This window comes from Mobula birostris, chromosome 6 (assembly GCF_030028105.1).
Source record: "Mobula birostris isolate sMobBir1 chromosome 6, sMobBir1.hap1, whole genome shotgun sequence".
Taxonomy (NCBI): domain Eukaryota; kingdom Metazoa; phylum Chordata; class Chondrichthyes; order Myliobatiformes; family Myliobatidae; genus Mobula; species Mobula birostris.
In genome coordinates this window covers 30,644,252-30,659,731 of record NC_092375.1, presented here as the reverse complement: position 1 = coordinate 30,659,731, position 15,480 = coordinate 30,644,252, and the positions used below count along the sequence as shown (strand labels likewise).

General features: G+C 39.2%; 1 protein-coding gene across 1 annotated transcript in view; it reads left to right on the top strand.

The window, feature by feature from the left end:
* The window catches only part of LOC140198898 (zinc finger protein 654-like), a 59,002-nt gene that overhangs the window by 30,702 nt on the left and 12,820 nt on the right, over nt 1–15,480 (top strand). The window contains exons 5-6 of the mRNA XM_072260107.1: nt 14,507–14,709; nt 14,948–15,084. Coding sequence (XP_072116208.1) covers nt 14,507–14,709; nt 14,948–15,084 — 340 coding nt within the window. The remainder of the gene's footprint in view (nt 1–14,506; nt 14,710–14,947; nt 15,085–15,480) is intronic.

Sequence of the window (15,480 nt, the reverse complement as noted above, 5' to 3'; positions counted from 1 at the left end):
CTGACCCTCAAACCCTGCCTCCCATATAAGCCCCCACCTTAGATTCCTCCATATACCTGTCTAGTAGTCTCTTAAACTTCACTAGTGTATCTGCCTCCATCACTGACTCAGGCAGTGCATTCCACGCACCAATCACTCTCTGAGTAAAAAACCTTCCTCTAATATCCCCCTTGAACTTCCCACCCCTTACCTTAAAGCCATGTCCTCTTGTATTGAGCAGTGGTGCCCTGGGGAAGAGGTGCTAGCTATCCACTCTATCTATTCCTCTTATTATCTTGTACACCTCTATCATGTCTCCTGTCATCCTCCTTCTCTCCAAAGAGTAAAGCCCTAGCTCCCTTAATCTCTGATCATAATGCATACTTTCTAAACCAGGCAGCATCCTGGTAAATCTCCTCTGTACCCTTTCCAATGCTTCCACATCCTTCCTATAGTGAGGTGACCAGAACTGGACACAATACTCCAAGTGTGGCCTAACCAGAGTTTTATAGAGCTGCATCATTACATCACGACTCTTAAACTCTGTCCCTCGACTTATGAAAGCTAACATCCCATAAGCTTTCTTAACTACCCTATCCACCTGTGAGGCAACTTTCTGGGATCTGTGGACATGTACCCCGAGATCCCTCTGCTCCTCCACACTACCAAGTATCCTGCCATTTACTTTGTACTCTGCCTTGGGGTTTGTCCTTCCAAAGTGTACCACCTCACACTTCTCCGGATTGAGCTCCATCTGCCACTTCTCAGCCCACTTCTGCATCCTATCAATGTCTCTCTGCAATCGTTGACAATCCTCTACACTATCTACAACACCACCAACCTTTGTGTCGTCTGCAAACTTACCAACCCACCCTTCTACCCCCACATCCAGGTCATTAATAAAAATCACGAAAAGTAGAGGTCCCAGAACAGATCCTTGTGGGACACCACTAGTCACAATCCTCCAACCTGAATGTACTCCCTCCACCACCACCCTCTGCCTTCTGCAGGCAAGCCAATTCTGAATCCACCTGGCCAAACTTCCCTGGATCCCATGCCTTCTAACTTTCTGAATAAGCCTACCGTGTGGAACCTTGTCAAATGCCTTACTAAAATCCATATAGATCACATCCACTGCACTACCCTCATCTATATGCCTGGTCACCCTCTCAAAGAACTCTGTCAGGCTTGTTAGACTTGATCTGCCCTTCACAAAGCCATGCTGACTGTCCCTGATCAGACCATGATTCTCTAAATGCCTATAGATCCTATCTCTAAGAATCTTTTCCAACAGCTTTCCCACCACAGACGTAAGGCTCACTGCTCTATAATTACCCGGACTATCCCTACTACCTTTTTTGAACAAGGGGACAACATTCGCCTCCCTCCAGTCCTCCGGTACCATTCCCGTGGACAACGAGGACATAAAGATCCTAGCCAGAGGCTCAGCAATCTCTTCCCTCGCCTCGTGGAGCAACCTGGGGAATATTCTGTTAGGCCCCGGGGACTTATCTGTCCTAATGTATTTTAACAACTCCAACACCTCCTCTCCCTTAATATCAGCATCCTCCAGAACATCAACCTCACTCATATTGTCCTCACCATCATCAAGTTCCCTCTCATTGGTGAATACCGAAGAAAAGTATTCATTGAGGACCTCGCTCACTTCCACAGCCTCCAGGCACATCTTCCCACCTTTATCTCTAACCGGTCCTACCTTCACTCCTGTCATCCTTTTTTTCTTCACATAATTGAAGAATGCCTTGGGGTTTTCCTTTACCCTACTCGCCAAGGCCTTCTCATGCCCCCTTCTTGCTCTTCTCAGCCCCTTCTTAAGCTCCTTCCTTGCTTCCCTATATTCCTCAATAGGCCCAGCTGATCCTTGCTTCCTAAACCTCATGTATGCTGCCTTCTTCCTCCTGACTAGATTTTCCACCTCACTTGTCACCCATGGTTCCTTCACCCTATCATTCTTTATCTTCCTCACCGGGACAAATTTATCCCTTAAATCCCGCAAGAGATCTCTAAACATTGACCACATGTCCCTAGTACATTTCCCTGCAAAAACATCATCCCAATTCACACCCACAAGTTCTAGCCTTATAACCTCATAATTTGCCTTTCCCCAATTAAAAATTTTCCTGTCCTCTTTGATTCTATCCTTTTCCATGATAATTATAAAGGCCCCGGGAGCGGTGGTCACTGTCCCCCAGATGCTCACCCACTGAGAGATCTGTGACCTGACCCAGTTCATTACCTAGTACTAGATCTAGTATGGCATTCCCCCTGGTCGGTCTGTCGACATACTGTGACAGGAATCCATCCTGGACACACTTAACAAATTCTGCCCCGTCTGAACCCTTGGAACTAATCAGGTGCCAATCAATATTAGGGAAGTTAAAGTCACCCATGATAACAACCCTGTTATTTTTGCAGCTTTCCAAAATCTGCCTCCCAAACTGCTCCTCTGTATCTCTGCTGCTACCAGGGGGCCTATAGAATACCCCCAATAGAGTAACTGCTCCCTTCCTGTTCCTGACTTCCACCCATATTGACTCAAAAGAGGATCCTGCTACATTACCCACCCTTTCTGTAGCTGTAATATTATCCCTGACCAGTAATGCCACCCCTCCTCCCCTTTTTCCGCCCTCTCTATCCCTGAAATCCAGGAATATTGAGAATTCATTCCTGCCCTGGTGCCAGCCAAGTCTCTGTAATGGCCACTACATCATAATTCCATGTATGTATCCAAGCTCTCAGTTCATCACCTGTGTTCCTGATTATTCCATATTTGCAATGTTGTTTTTGTTAGGTTGTGTGAATTGACAGAGTGAATGAAGTGGTTGATGGTTGGGCGATTACCAGAACATGTCTCGACACAAATGGTATGGATATGCCTGCTGCCCCTCACTAACGACAATGAAGGTGCAGGCCCTTATACTTTTGGATGTTGCCATCAGGCCTTGTGGCTATGGCAAGATTATGTTCCAGGCATTTTATCAGAAGAAGGACTACACTAAAGTTAGATTTCTCCACTCCACCGCTTGCCAAATGAAATTTTCCAGAGTTTCATGTCCTTTCCAGTTTTAGTACTGTAAGAATATAATTGACTTTGACCTCATCTGTTGCTTCCTAAATTAGAGTTGTAGTATGCTGGATCCATATTAAAAAGAGCAGGACGGTCACAAGATATTTGATTATTCCACAGGATTAGTCATCAGGATCCCATCATGCTTGATGTTGAAGCCAATCTGAAGATTGTATTCATTTTACAGTATAACCTTCCAAAAGAAGATGTTTCTGCTGCCTTGTTGTTTGAGCTGCTCTTCTCCATTGTTTCTCACTTGGGGCAGTTAATTTATTGGTGGAATTCTCAGCAGTTATCACTGTGGATTATCTACAAGAAGCTTGGTGTTCCAGGTTGCAGGCTTTAATTTGGGAAGTAAATGCATTTGTCTTGACCAATACAACATTGGCAGTTAGTCGGTTCAGATGATAGCAATGGGCCAGTGTTGACATATTATTGGAGCCCTCTGCTACACATGGCTATCATTTTCCTAGGTGCATTCATAGACAGCCATATTGTACAAACAAAACTTTTTACTTTGAAATGAAGTGCTAAAATGTCTTTGTTGAAAGACTTTGAGCTAGAAGTCAGATACAGTGCCTATAAATAGTATTCATCCCCCTTGGAAGTTTTCATGTTTTATTGTTTTAGACATTGAATCACCGTGGATTTAATGTGACTTTTTTTTTACATTGATAAACAGAAGACTTTTGTGTCAAAGAGAAATCAAATTTCTACAAATTTACCTAAATTTGTTACAATTATTAAACACAAAGTTGATTGCATAAGTATTCACCCCCTTCAAGTCAGTATTTAGTAGATGTACCTTTGGCAGCAATTACAGCCTGTGTGGATAGGTCTCTATCAGCTTTGCGTATCTGGACCCTACAATTTTTCTCCATTCTTCTTTACAAAACTGTTCAAGCTCTGTCAGATTACATGGTGATCGTGAGTAAACAGCTCTTTTCAAGTCCAGCCACAAATTCTCAATTGGATTTTGGTCTGGACTCTGACTTGGTCACTCCAAGATATTAACTTCCACAAACGAGAAAATCTGCAGACGCTGGAAGACCAAGCAACACACACAAAATACTGGAGGAACTCAGCAGGTCAGATAGCATCTATGGAGAAGAATACAGTTGACATTTCGGGCTGAGACAATTCAGCAGGACCTGCTGAAGGGTATCAGCCTGAAACGTTGACTATACTCGTTTTCCATTAATGCTGCCTGGCCTGCTGAGTTCCTCCAACATATTGTGTGTGTTGCTAAGCCGTTAACTTTGTTGTTTTTAAGCCGTTCCTGGTTAGCTTTGGCTTCATGCTTGGGGTTGTTGTCTTGCAGGAAAACAAATCTTCTCCCAGGTCACAGTTCTCTTGCAGACTGCATCAGGTTTTCCTCCAGGATTTCCTTGTAGTTTGCTGTATTCATTTTACCTTCTACCTTCACAATCCTTAAAGAGCCTGCTGCAGTGAAGTATCCTCACAGCATGATGCAGCCACAACCATACTTCACGGTAGTAATGGTGTGTTTTTGATGATGTGTGGTGTTTGGCTTATGCCAAATACAGTGTTTAGTCCAGGAGTCCCCAACCTTTTTTGCACCATGGACGGGTTTAATATTGACAATATTCTTGTGGACTGGCAGACGGGTGTGGGGGGGGCGGGGTGTTCAAGTAGGGTTGCCAACTTTCCCACTCCCAAATAAGGGACAAAAGTAACAGTCAAATATGGGACACTTGTGTTTACCCTGAGAAAGACTACCATGACCATGAAGCCTTGCGCGGGCAACTGTGTGCGCATGCGTGACGTACGCATACATGACGTGCACATGCATGTACGTGCCAATTTTTTTCTACAAATTCGGTTTTGGCTTAATCTTCCCGATTCTGTTAAGTGAAACTACACTGTACATACATTATTTCTACTTTATATAGGCTGTGTATTTATCATATTAATCCTGCTTTTACTATATGTTAGTGTTATTTTAGGTTTTATGTGTGTTGGCACGTGGCCAAGTGGTTAAGGTGTTCATCTAGTGATTTGAAGGTCGCTAGTTCAAGCCTTGGCTGAGGCAGCGTGTGTGTCCTTGAGCAAGGCACTTAACCACATATTGCTCTGCGATGACACCGGTGCCAAGCTGTAAGGGCCTTCCCTTGGACAACATCAGTGGTGTGGAGAGGGGAGACTTGCAGCATGGGCAACTGCTGGTCTTCGATACAACCTTGCCCAGGCCTGCACCCTGGAAACCTTCCAAGGCACAAACCCATGGTCTCATGAGACTAACGGATGCCTATAAGGTTTTATGTATTATTTGGTAGGTTATTTCAAGTTCAACAGTGCGTGACAGGAAATGAGGAAAGGTGCAGCTGACTCATTGTTTCATATCGCCAAATCATATTGTTTCCTCGCGGCCCGGTAGCACATGCTTTGCGGCCCGGTGGTTGGAAACCACTGGTTTAGTCTGATAACCAAAAAGCTCAGTTTCGGTTTCATCAGACCATAGAACCTCCTTCCAGCTGACTTCAGAGTGTCCCACATGCCTTCTGGCAAACTCTAGCCAAGATTTCATGTGAGGTTTTTTCAACAGTGGCTTTCTCTTTGCCACTCTCCCATAAAACTGCGACTGGTGAAGCACCTGGGCAACTGTTGTATGAGCAGTCTCTCCCATCTCAGCCACTGAAGCTTGTAACTCCTCCCGAGTTGTCATAGGTCTCTTGGTGGCCTCCATCGCTTGTCCCCTTCTTGCACAGTCATTTGAGGATGGCCTGCTCTAGGTAGACTCACAACTGTGCCATATTCTTTCTATTTGATGACTGACTTATCTGTACTCAAGGATATTCTGTGACTTGGAAATTTTCTTGTATCCATCTCCTGCTTTTCATAACCTTTTCGCAGAGTTGCCTGGAGTGTTTTTTTTTTTGTCGTCTTGGTGTAGTTTTTGCCAGAATTCTGACTCACCAGCAGTTGGACCTTCCAGATACAGGTGTCTCTTTACTACAATTAATTAAAACACCTTGACTGCACACAGGTGATCTCCATTTAACTAATTATGTGATTTTTAAAACCAGTTGGCTGCACCAGTGAATCAATTAGTTTGTTTTATAATTGTAATTAATTTAGATCACTGTCGAGATCTGTTTTCACTTTGACACGAAAGAGTCTTTTTCCATTGATCAGTGTCAAAAAAAAGCTAAATTAAATCCACGGTGATTCAATGTTATAAAACAGTAAAACATGAAAACTTCCAAGGGGAGGTAAATACTTTTATGTTACTGACAAGACAAACCCCTAGATATATTTAATCTCTTCAAAATTATTAATCTACACCGAGAATTCCTGTCAGTGAAGGTAGAGGCAGTGGTGTATTCGAACTGATAAAAGATATCACAACTCATCTAGTTCAGCGTTTTTAGATTTTTTTTTCCTTTGAAGTGATCAAAATTTGTTTCTACCTTGAAATTTGTTAAATTGAAATTTAAACTGATGTTTGATTTCCTTTTAAATTTTGCATCTTATTAGTTTCTCCATTGAGTTGTAGAGCTAAAAGTAAGATACAAGCTGAAATAGGTAAAGAACAATGTGGTTTTGTGAAAGGCAAAGGTACAAGAGACAGAATATTGATGTTAAGGATACTATCAGAACCAGCTATTCTTTCTTTTTCAATCTTTTTATTTCATAAAATATAAACATAACATAGCAATATTACAAATTGTTGGAAATACATTGTTATACTTAAAATGAGTAATTATAAAACCAAATAGTATAAATTGACAAAACTCCCAATCGTGTAGGATAACAATGAATAATACAGGACAAAAAAAACTGGAGAAAAATCATGAAAAAGAAAAAAAATAGAAAAAAAACAAACCCCACCCCAAAAAGAAACTAATCTAAACAGAATTAGTCAACTAAACTAAAAAGACTTGGGCAATTCTAACAATGTAAAAATGGAAGAGAAGAAAACCTTAGTGTCGACGACTCCATTCCTCTCAACCAGCAGTACAGAGAGATAAAATAAGTTTGGAAATGGTCAAATTACATCATATGAAAATGCTGAATAAATGGCCTCCAAGTTTTTTCAAATTTAATGGAAGGGTCATAAACCACACTTCTAATTTTTTCCAAATTCAAACGCAACATAGTTTGTGAAAACCAGTGAAATACAGTAGGAGGGTTAATCTCTTTCCAATTCAGCAAAATGGATCTTCTAGCCATTAAAGTAAGAAATGCAATCATCCGGCGTGCTGAAGAGGTTAAATGATTTGAGTCTATCATTGGTAATCCAAAAACAGCAGTAATTGGATGAGGCTGTCTGTATTCAAAACCGTTGAAATAATATCAAAAATATCTTTCCAATATTTTTCCAACAAAGGACATGACCAAAACATCTGAGTTCAAGAGGCTATCTGGGAATGACATCTATCACATATAGGATTAATATAAGAATAATAACGAGATAGTTTATCTTTGAACATATGAGCCCCGTGCACTACTTTAAACTATATCAACACATGTTTAGCACATATAGAGAATGAATTAACCAATTGAAGAATTTTTTTCCCATTTCTCAATCGGTATAATAATCTTAAGTTCTCTTTCCCAATCAGCTTTAATTTTATTGGAAACATCAGGACATAAATTCATAATTATGTTGTAAATAATTGCTACAACACTTTTCTGAGAGAGATTTAGATCTAAATTTTTTTCCAAAGTATCCATTGGATATGAGTGTGGAAAATTAGGAGAAGCAGTAATTAAAAAGTTTCTAATCTGTAGGTATCTAAAAAAGTGAGATCTGGGTAAGTTATATTTATTAGAAAATTGATCAAAAGACTTAAAACAATTATCCAAAAATAAATCCCGAAAACGTACTATACCTTTGGCTCTCCAATCAAAGTAAGCTTGATCCATAGTGGAAGGTTGAAAACGGAAATTAGATATAATAGGGCCTGCTAAAATAAATTGATTGAACCCAAAAAATCTTCGGAATTCAGAACGAGCTATTCAAGTGCAAAAAGATTTGTGTGTTTTATCGACTACACAAAAGCATTTGATAAAGTGAAGCACAATAAGTTATTTGAAATATTACAGAAAACTGTAGATCTAGATTCGAAAGACCTCCGCCTATTCAGAAATCTGTACTGGGAACAAACTGCTGCTGTAAGAATAGATGGAGAAGTGAGTCAGTTTATGAAAATCAAGAGAGGCGTTAGACAAGGGTGTATTTTCTCCCCTGATTTATTTAATATGTACAGTGAAACAATATGACAAAAAATAAGAGACATCTTGGGAATCAAAGTTGGCAGTAAAAACATCAATAATTTCAGATATACGGATGACGCTGTGTTAATTGCAAGTAACGGAAGAAGAACTACAAAACTTAATTGATATAGTTGTTGAAGAAAGTGCAAAAATGGGTCTATCTATCAATTGCAAGAAGACAGAATGTATGGTGATCTCCAAAAAGAAGGAGAATCCTATCTGCAGGCTGAGAATAAATGGGGAAGACATAAAACGTGCAGAACTTTTGCTACTTAGGAAGCTGGGTGACATCAGATGGCAGGTGCGACATGGACATCAAAAGAAGAATAGGGATGGCAAAAGACACCTTTACAAGAATGAGGAGTATACTGACCAATACTAAACTAGGCATGACAACCCGCCTCAGAGTACTGAAATGTTACGTTTATCCAGTTATGTTATATGGCTCAGAATGTTGGACAATATCTAGTAATATGAAAAAGCGAATTGAAGCAGCAGAGATGTGGTTTTTGAGGAGGATGCAAAGAATATCATGGACGAAACGAATATCTAATGAGGATGTCATGAACAGAGCAAACACAAAAAGAAATAATATGAGATCATGAAAAGGCAACGTAACTTCATCGGACATGTGATTAGGAAAGAGGAGTTAGAATGCACGGTAATTATGGGAAAGATTGAAGGGAAGAAAGCAAGAGGAAGACAAAGACAAATGATGATGGAGACAGCAGCCAGAGAACTGGAAATGAATACCAATGAATTGATCCACTTGACCGGAAACAGGAGTGTGTGGGCCATTGCAGTCAAAACTCAAACTGGGCATGGCACCTGATGATGATGATTGAATTGTAATGTATAGAATCCCAGAAGTTAGATGGATACAGAAAGAGAAAGACAATGAAAAGTTTAAAGACTTAGATAGTTGCAATGATTAAATATTCAAACAAATTAACCTTTTTTTCCAAAATAAAAGTTCTTGACAGAGATATGCATTCAATATTGATTGATGAAATGTATGATGTAGAAGAGAATTGCTCTATAAAACTATAAATTTTATTTTGTCAGTGAACAACAATTGGCCAACTTAATGCACTAATGCAAAGAAGACAAAATTAAAATTCTCACTGTAAAGAGGTCATACAAATATTGAAACCAACTAAAAGAAGTTCCACATCTGTTTTGATAGGCAACTGCATTTGTCAGTTTGAGGATTTTTTTTCCCAATTTAGTCACCTGCATCACTCTCAGAAAATGACAACTGTGTAAAAGCAGACATAAAATCAAAACAAATAGATACAGTTGCTTATTGTCTTAAAAACAATAGGGTAATCTTGACCAAGCACTCCCTGAAAGGGTCCTATACACACTTGTGGAAAATCCAGATATTTCACTAAAAGCAAATATTTAAATGTACTGTTGAAATTAACTTGAGTGCTACTTGCAGCTATACAAATATCCTGGTTTAAAAAAACGAACTTGATCTTACCACGATTTTTCAATTTATCCAAGTACTAGTGCTTAGTAAAGTTTATATAGGGTCTATTTTAAAATAAGATGTTACTTTAAAAGGATTTAATTACATGATTTGCCTATGGAGGGAAGGAAGTATAAAGTCTGCCTTGTTCCTAATTCACCATAATTTCAGGTGATTATGTTGTCAGTTTGGATGATGTGGCCTTTGATTTGGAATTTTAAGTCTCAAGATGTGTAGTTGGATAAGTTGCTACAAAGTATGTTCACATCATTGTTACATATTCTTAGGAAGATCCTGTATGTACAGCCCCCTGCTGTACTCTCTGTGCACCCATGATTGTGTAGCCAAGTTTCCATCGAACTCAATATATAAGTTTCCTGATGACACCAGAATTGTAGGCCGTATCTCGGGTAATGATGAGTTTCAATACAGAGAGGAAATTAAGAACCTGGTGGCATGGTGCGAAGACAATAACCTATCCCTCAACGTCAGCAAGATGAAAGAATTGGTTGTTGACTTCAGAAGGAGTAGCGGACAGCACAACCCTATTTTCATTGGTGGTACGCGAGTGGAACAGGTCAAAAGCTTTAAGTTCCTCGGGGTCAGTATCACAAATGACCTGACTTGGTCCAACCAAGCAGAGTCCACTGCCAAGAAGGCCCACCAGCGCCTTTACTTCTTGAGAAAGCTAAAGAAATTTGGCCTGTCCCCTAAAAACCTCACTAATTTTTATAGATGCACTGTAGAAAGCATTCTTCTAGGGTGCACCACAACCTGGTATGGAAGTTGTCCTGTCCAAGACCGGAAGAAGCTGCAGAAGATCGTGAACACGGCGCAGTGCATCACACAAAACCAATCTTCCGTCCGTGGACTCACTTTACACGCACGCTGTTGGAGCAGTGCTGCCAGGATAATCAAGGACACGACCCATCCAGCCAACACACTTTTCGTCCCCCTTCCCTCCGGGAGAAGGCTCAGGAGCTTGAAGACTCGTACGGCCAGATTTGGAAACAGCTTCTTTCCAACTGTGATAAGACTGCTGAATGGATCCTGACCCGGATCTGGGCCGTACCCTCCAAATGTCCAGACCTGCCTCTCGGTTTTTTTTGCACTACCTTACTTTCCATTTTCTATTTTCTATTTATGATTTATAATTTAAATTTTTAATATTTACTATCGATTTGTACTCCAGGGAGTGCAAAGCGCAGAATCAAATATCGCTGTGATGATTGTACGCTCTAGTATCAATTGTTTGGCGACAATAAAGTAAAGTATATAAAGTATCTATGTTTTCTTCCAATGGTTATTGGGATACTACAGTATCTGTACCTGAAGAATTCAGCACCATTCTTGATGCTCATTTGACTAATATGTTTGATGTTTGAGTTTAGTTGGCTTTGACAGCATTGGAAAAACTGAATATGTCAGCAAATTGCTGAGTGCTCTCTCTATTCCTTGTCATGGGTTTTCAGCTGAATCTCTCATTTCAGATGTCTGTAAAATCCTTCTTTCTAGGAGTGAATGAGTTACAATCCAGGAAGGCCTTGCATTTGCAGTTAATTAATACCTCCTGACCATTATCTTCAAACCAGTCCTAATTCTTTGTGGTGCAGAAGCATATAAACTGTGGGTACTATGCAAGATGCTGATTGATAAGAGATATCATAGTTGTGTTCTTGAGCTTTGTCGTTGATTTTATTACAACAGCAGTTTTGTGATATTGATGCTTTGGGTCTGTGTTGCCTCAACCAGCTATATATTAGGCCAGGCACATTGTCATTGTGCTCACAATGACTCCCAACACAGACAGTCTGTTCTGAGCACTGTCATGGGAAAAGTGTATCAGATGACTGGAAAAAAAAGATCAAACATCTAGAAATCTTTGCTCAGTTGGTGAAGGCGTTTTAAACATGAGAAAGTCTGCATTCTGGAAATCCAAAGCAATACATACAAAATGCTGGAGAAACTCAGCATATCAGGCAACATTATGGAAATGAATAAACAGTTGATGTTTCAAGTGGAGACCCTTCTTCAGGACTGGAAAGGAGGAAGGTGCCTCCATAAAAAGGTGAGGGAGGGGGAAAAGGATAACTGGAAGGTTATAGGTGAAGCCAGGTGCGTAGGAAAGGTAAAGGGCTCGAGAGGAAGGAACTTGATAGGAGCAGGGAGTAGACAAGTTCCCATGAAGGATACATGGCTGTGGTAGCAAGTCTGGGTGAGTACATGGAGTTGGTGGGCAGCAGAGATGTCAGAGGGAGAGCAGTAAAAGAGGGTCTTATTGAACCCTCATTGAAGCAAAGATTTAAACGTATTCAGGGTAGGCATCCCTTGAAGAGACTTTGCAGTGGAGCAACAAATCCTGAACATGTGAAATTCTGCATATGCTGGAAATCCCAAAACAGGATTGGGCACTCTTGAGGCATGAACCTGAGGCTCTCAATAACAATGTTCCTGTATGAATGGTGAAAGTCTAATCAGCCAACTTGGAACCCTCAAAAGTCATCCTTACTCCCAAAGGACTGTTTAAGAAAAAGAGTTGCAAAAGAAAGTTATTTATTGTTCAGTCAGTAACAAGCTGAAACAACTGTGTAGATGTCTTTTTAAGATTGGGAATTGATGTGAGAAATGTATTCATAGAACAGCAAAATAGAGGAATGAAGAGATGAGATTTATATGGGAATAGGTATAATTTACAGTGGTAATATACTAAAACACCCTAACATTTTCCATTCTGGATGTTGATGGTTCTCATCTTCTGCTGGAACCTGGATCCTGCATATCAACAGAACATCTCAGCCAAAAGAAATTCTATTTAACTTGATTCAGAGTTGGAAGTAAATTTATTATCAAAGTACGTATATATCACCCCATACTACCTTGAGATTCACCTTGTTGCGGGCATTCACAGTAGCATAAAGAAATGCAATAGGTCACCATGTTCTTCTTGGGTACTGGTATGATTGAAGCCTGCATGAAGCAGGTGGGTAACTATCTACTTGTAACTAATAACTATATACTTGAATTTTTCAGTGAGAAGTCTTTGAATAATGAATTGAAGCTTGAATTGTGGCTGATTATTTTGATCCAGCTGCCATTAGTGATTATGGTTGTTCTGCCACAATCTGCTGTGCTCAGCTAGATCAGTTCATGACAGAAATTGACCCTTGGACATTTTTATTTATAAACTATATTTGTCTTCACCAGTTTGTGAGAAGATCATTAAACTTCAACTCCTAAAATCAGCTTCTTCTAAAATAAAACAAAATCGTTTCCAAAGGTTTGAGCACCCAGCTTTTCAACTAAAAATTTGAAAAGTAACAATGCTGTGCAGAATTAAAATTCCCTGAAAGTGTAAGCAGTCATGGTTAAAGCAGCAAAGGGAATTGCCTCAACTATTTGGATTTAATGACAAGCCTGCTTAGTATTTGGGGATGGTGCATATTTATTCATGCAAGTTAAAATCATTTTGATTTACTCTGCCTTTTTGTTTAAATTGTTCAAAAAATCTGAATAAGCAGTTGCACATCCAGTTTTGTATTTTAAGTGTACAATTAACCAAAATGTTTTTGTGTTCACATGTGCATATTATTTTAACTGTAGTTTCTCGAAGGGGTGTGTATTAAAACTTTATCTTCAGAACAATTCTGATGTATAGGATACTAATTGTTATAGTGGCATGCCATCAACAATCTATCAAATTGAAAGAACTGTCAGGAACTGTATTGCCAAAAATGTCATTTTATCAAATGGATTGTAACGATTGCACATTTGCAGTTTCTTTCCATCTTTCAGCCAACTGTAGAACAATGATCAACTTGCTTTACAGTTCCATCTGCTATTCCATCTGCTGATCCAATATATTTAAATAAGCATGGTAGGGCTGTTGTGTTGACACATCCTTTGCCTTGCTTTCATAGTGTGAATTTACTTTGGAAAAATACTGTGTTTTATAAATGTATTTTTTGCAATTGCAAAACCCTGCTGGACATTAATAACTTGGAGTACTGCAGGTCTACCCCATCAGCGAGTTGCCCGTATGCAGAAAAACTGAATGAGCAGGATTTGGTGCGCGTCATGCTGCTGCCTGCGTCAGAATGGGTGTGTAAAGGAGGTGTTGCAGTCTAACAGCGAGTGATTGTCTTAGTCACTTTTCTTGTGATTGCAAGACCCTGTTGGACATTAATGTGAAATATTGCAAGTCCAATTCAATGGTTCATTGGCAGCCAGCACACAGTGTACATGCTGGAGTTGGTGCTGCTCTTCAGTGTTTGCTCAGCAGAAGACAAGATGTTTTCAACTGCAGACTGTTGCAACATTCATGGACTCAGGGACTTGGTCTTTTTTGTGTGACTGTATTTTACTGCTGGCTTGTATGTGCTATGTGTGACTGATGGTACTGTGTTTTGCACCTTGGTCCCAGAATCACGCTGTTTCATTTGGCTGTGTTGTATGGTTGAACGCCAATTAAACTTGAACTTGAATATTGCATGGAAACGTGCATTGATTTCTTTTTATAGAAATATTAGTTCATGGCATGTACCACATAAGTCAAATTGAAGAATTTATAAATAGGTTCATTGATGTTGATATTGTACCAGTGTTATAAATTGTTATATTTGCTGAAACTGCGTTTTCATTATTGATTTGACTGCATAGAATTAGACTAACAGGAATGATCTGGTGGACTTCATTTTGTGTTCCTGTCTATTGTGTGCTTTTTACAGTAGATGAATATTTGGGATCAGAATCTCCAGTGTTCTTTGAATATAGAGTGAAATACTTGATGAAGTATAAGCATATCAAAGAAGCAATGACGCTGACCAAATACTGTGTGAATCACCCGCAAACTGGCAAAAACAAGTATTTTCTCCACTTATTTTTAACATGGTTATGCCGTTCATTCCCAGAAGAAATCATGTTGCAGGAGGTAAGGATTTGTATGAGATTTTGTAAATATCAACAAAAAAAGTGTTTATTAAATTTAACATACATTGTGATGTATTTTTGTCAGAAGATGTGACTATGAAAGGAGTAGGAAGATAAATATTTCAAAGGAAAGATGCACTTTACAATTGCAATTAGTTTTCTTGGCTGTTTGCACAACTTTGCAAATTTTAGGGGAATATGAGTTTTTTTAACTTTTTTCCATTTGTTTTCCCTCAAAGATTTCTAGAATTGACTGCCAGGAAGCCCTTGATGTTATTTGCAGACTGGATTCAGAAGGGCAAGTGGAATTGTCGTGGATATTGTGTGTGGCTTTTCTTACTCAGCAGCTAAGAAATGGAGATATGTATTGTACAAGGTAAATATTCTTTTTCTTTGTAAACGCCATTCCAGATAGTAAGCAAATTTTAAATGGATCTTAAATCCGTTTAAATTTTAGATCTGTTTACATCTTATATTTGTCCTTGCTTTGTATGGACATGTTGTAAATCCATTTTAAAATTAGTTATTTATTATTTGTAATCAATTTCTGATCTGTGGCTATTATTTACTGGATTCCATTTAAAAAAACTAAAATTTATTTGTTATGTAAAAAAACAGAAAAAAATTCAGGTCAGGTTATTTTAGTTAATGGGGAAACAGCTTTAATAACCGTCAGAGATTCTGCAGTTGCTTGAATTCCAGAATAACTTGCACAAAATGCTGGAAGAACTCAGCAACATTATGTAGTATCTATGGAGAGGAATGAAGGGCC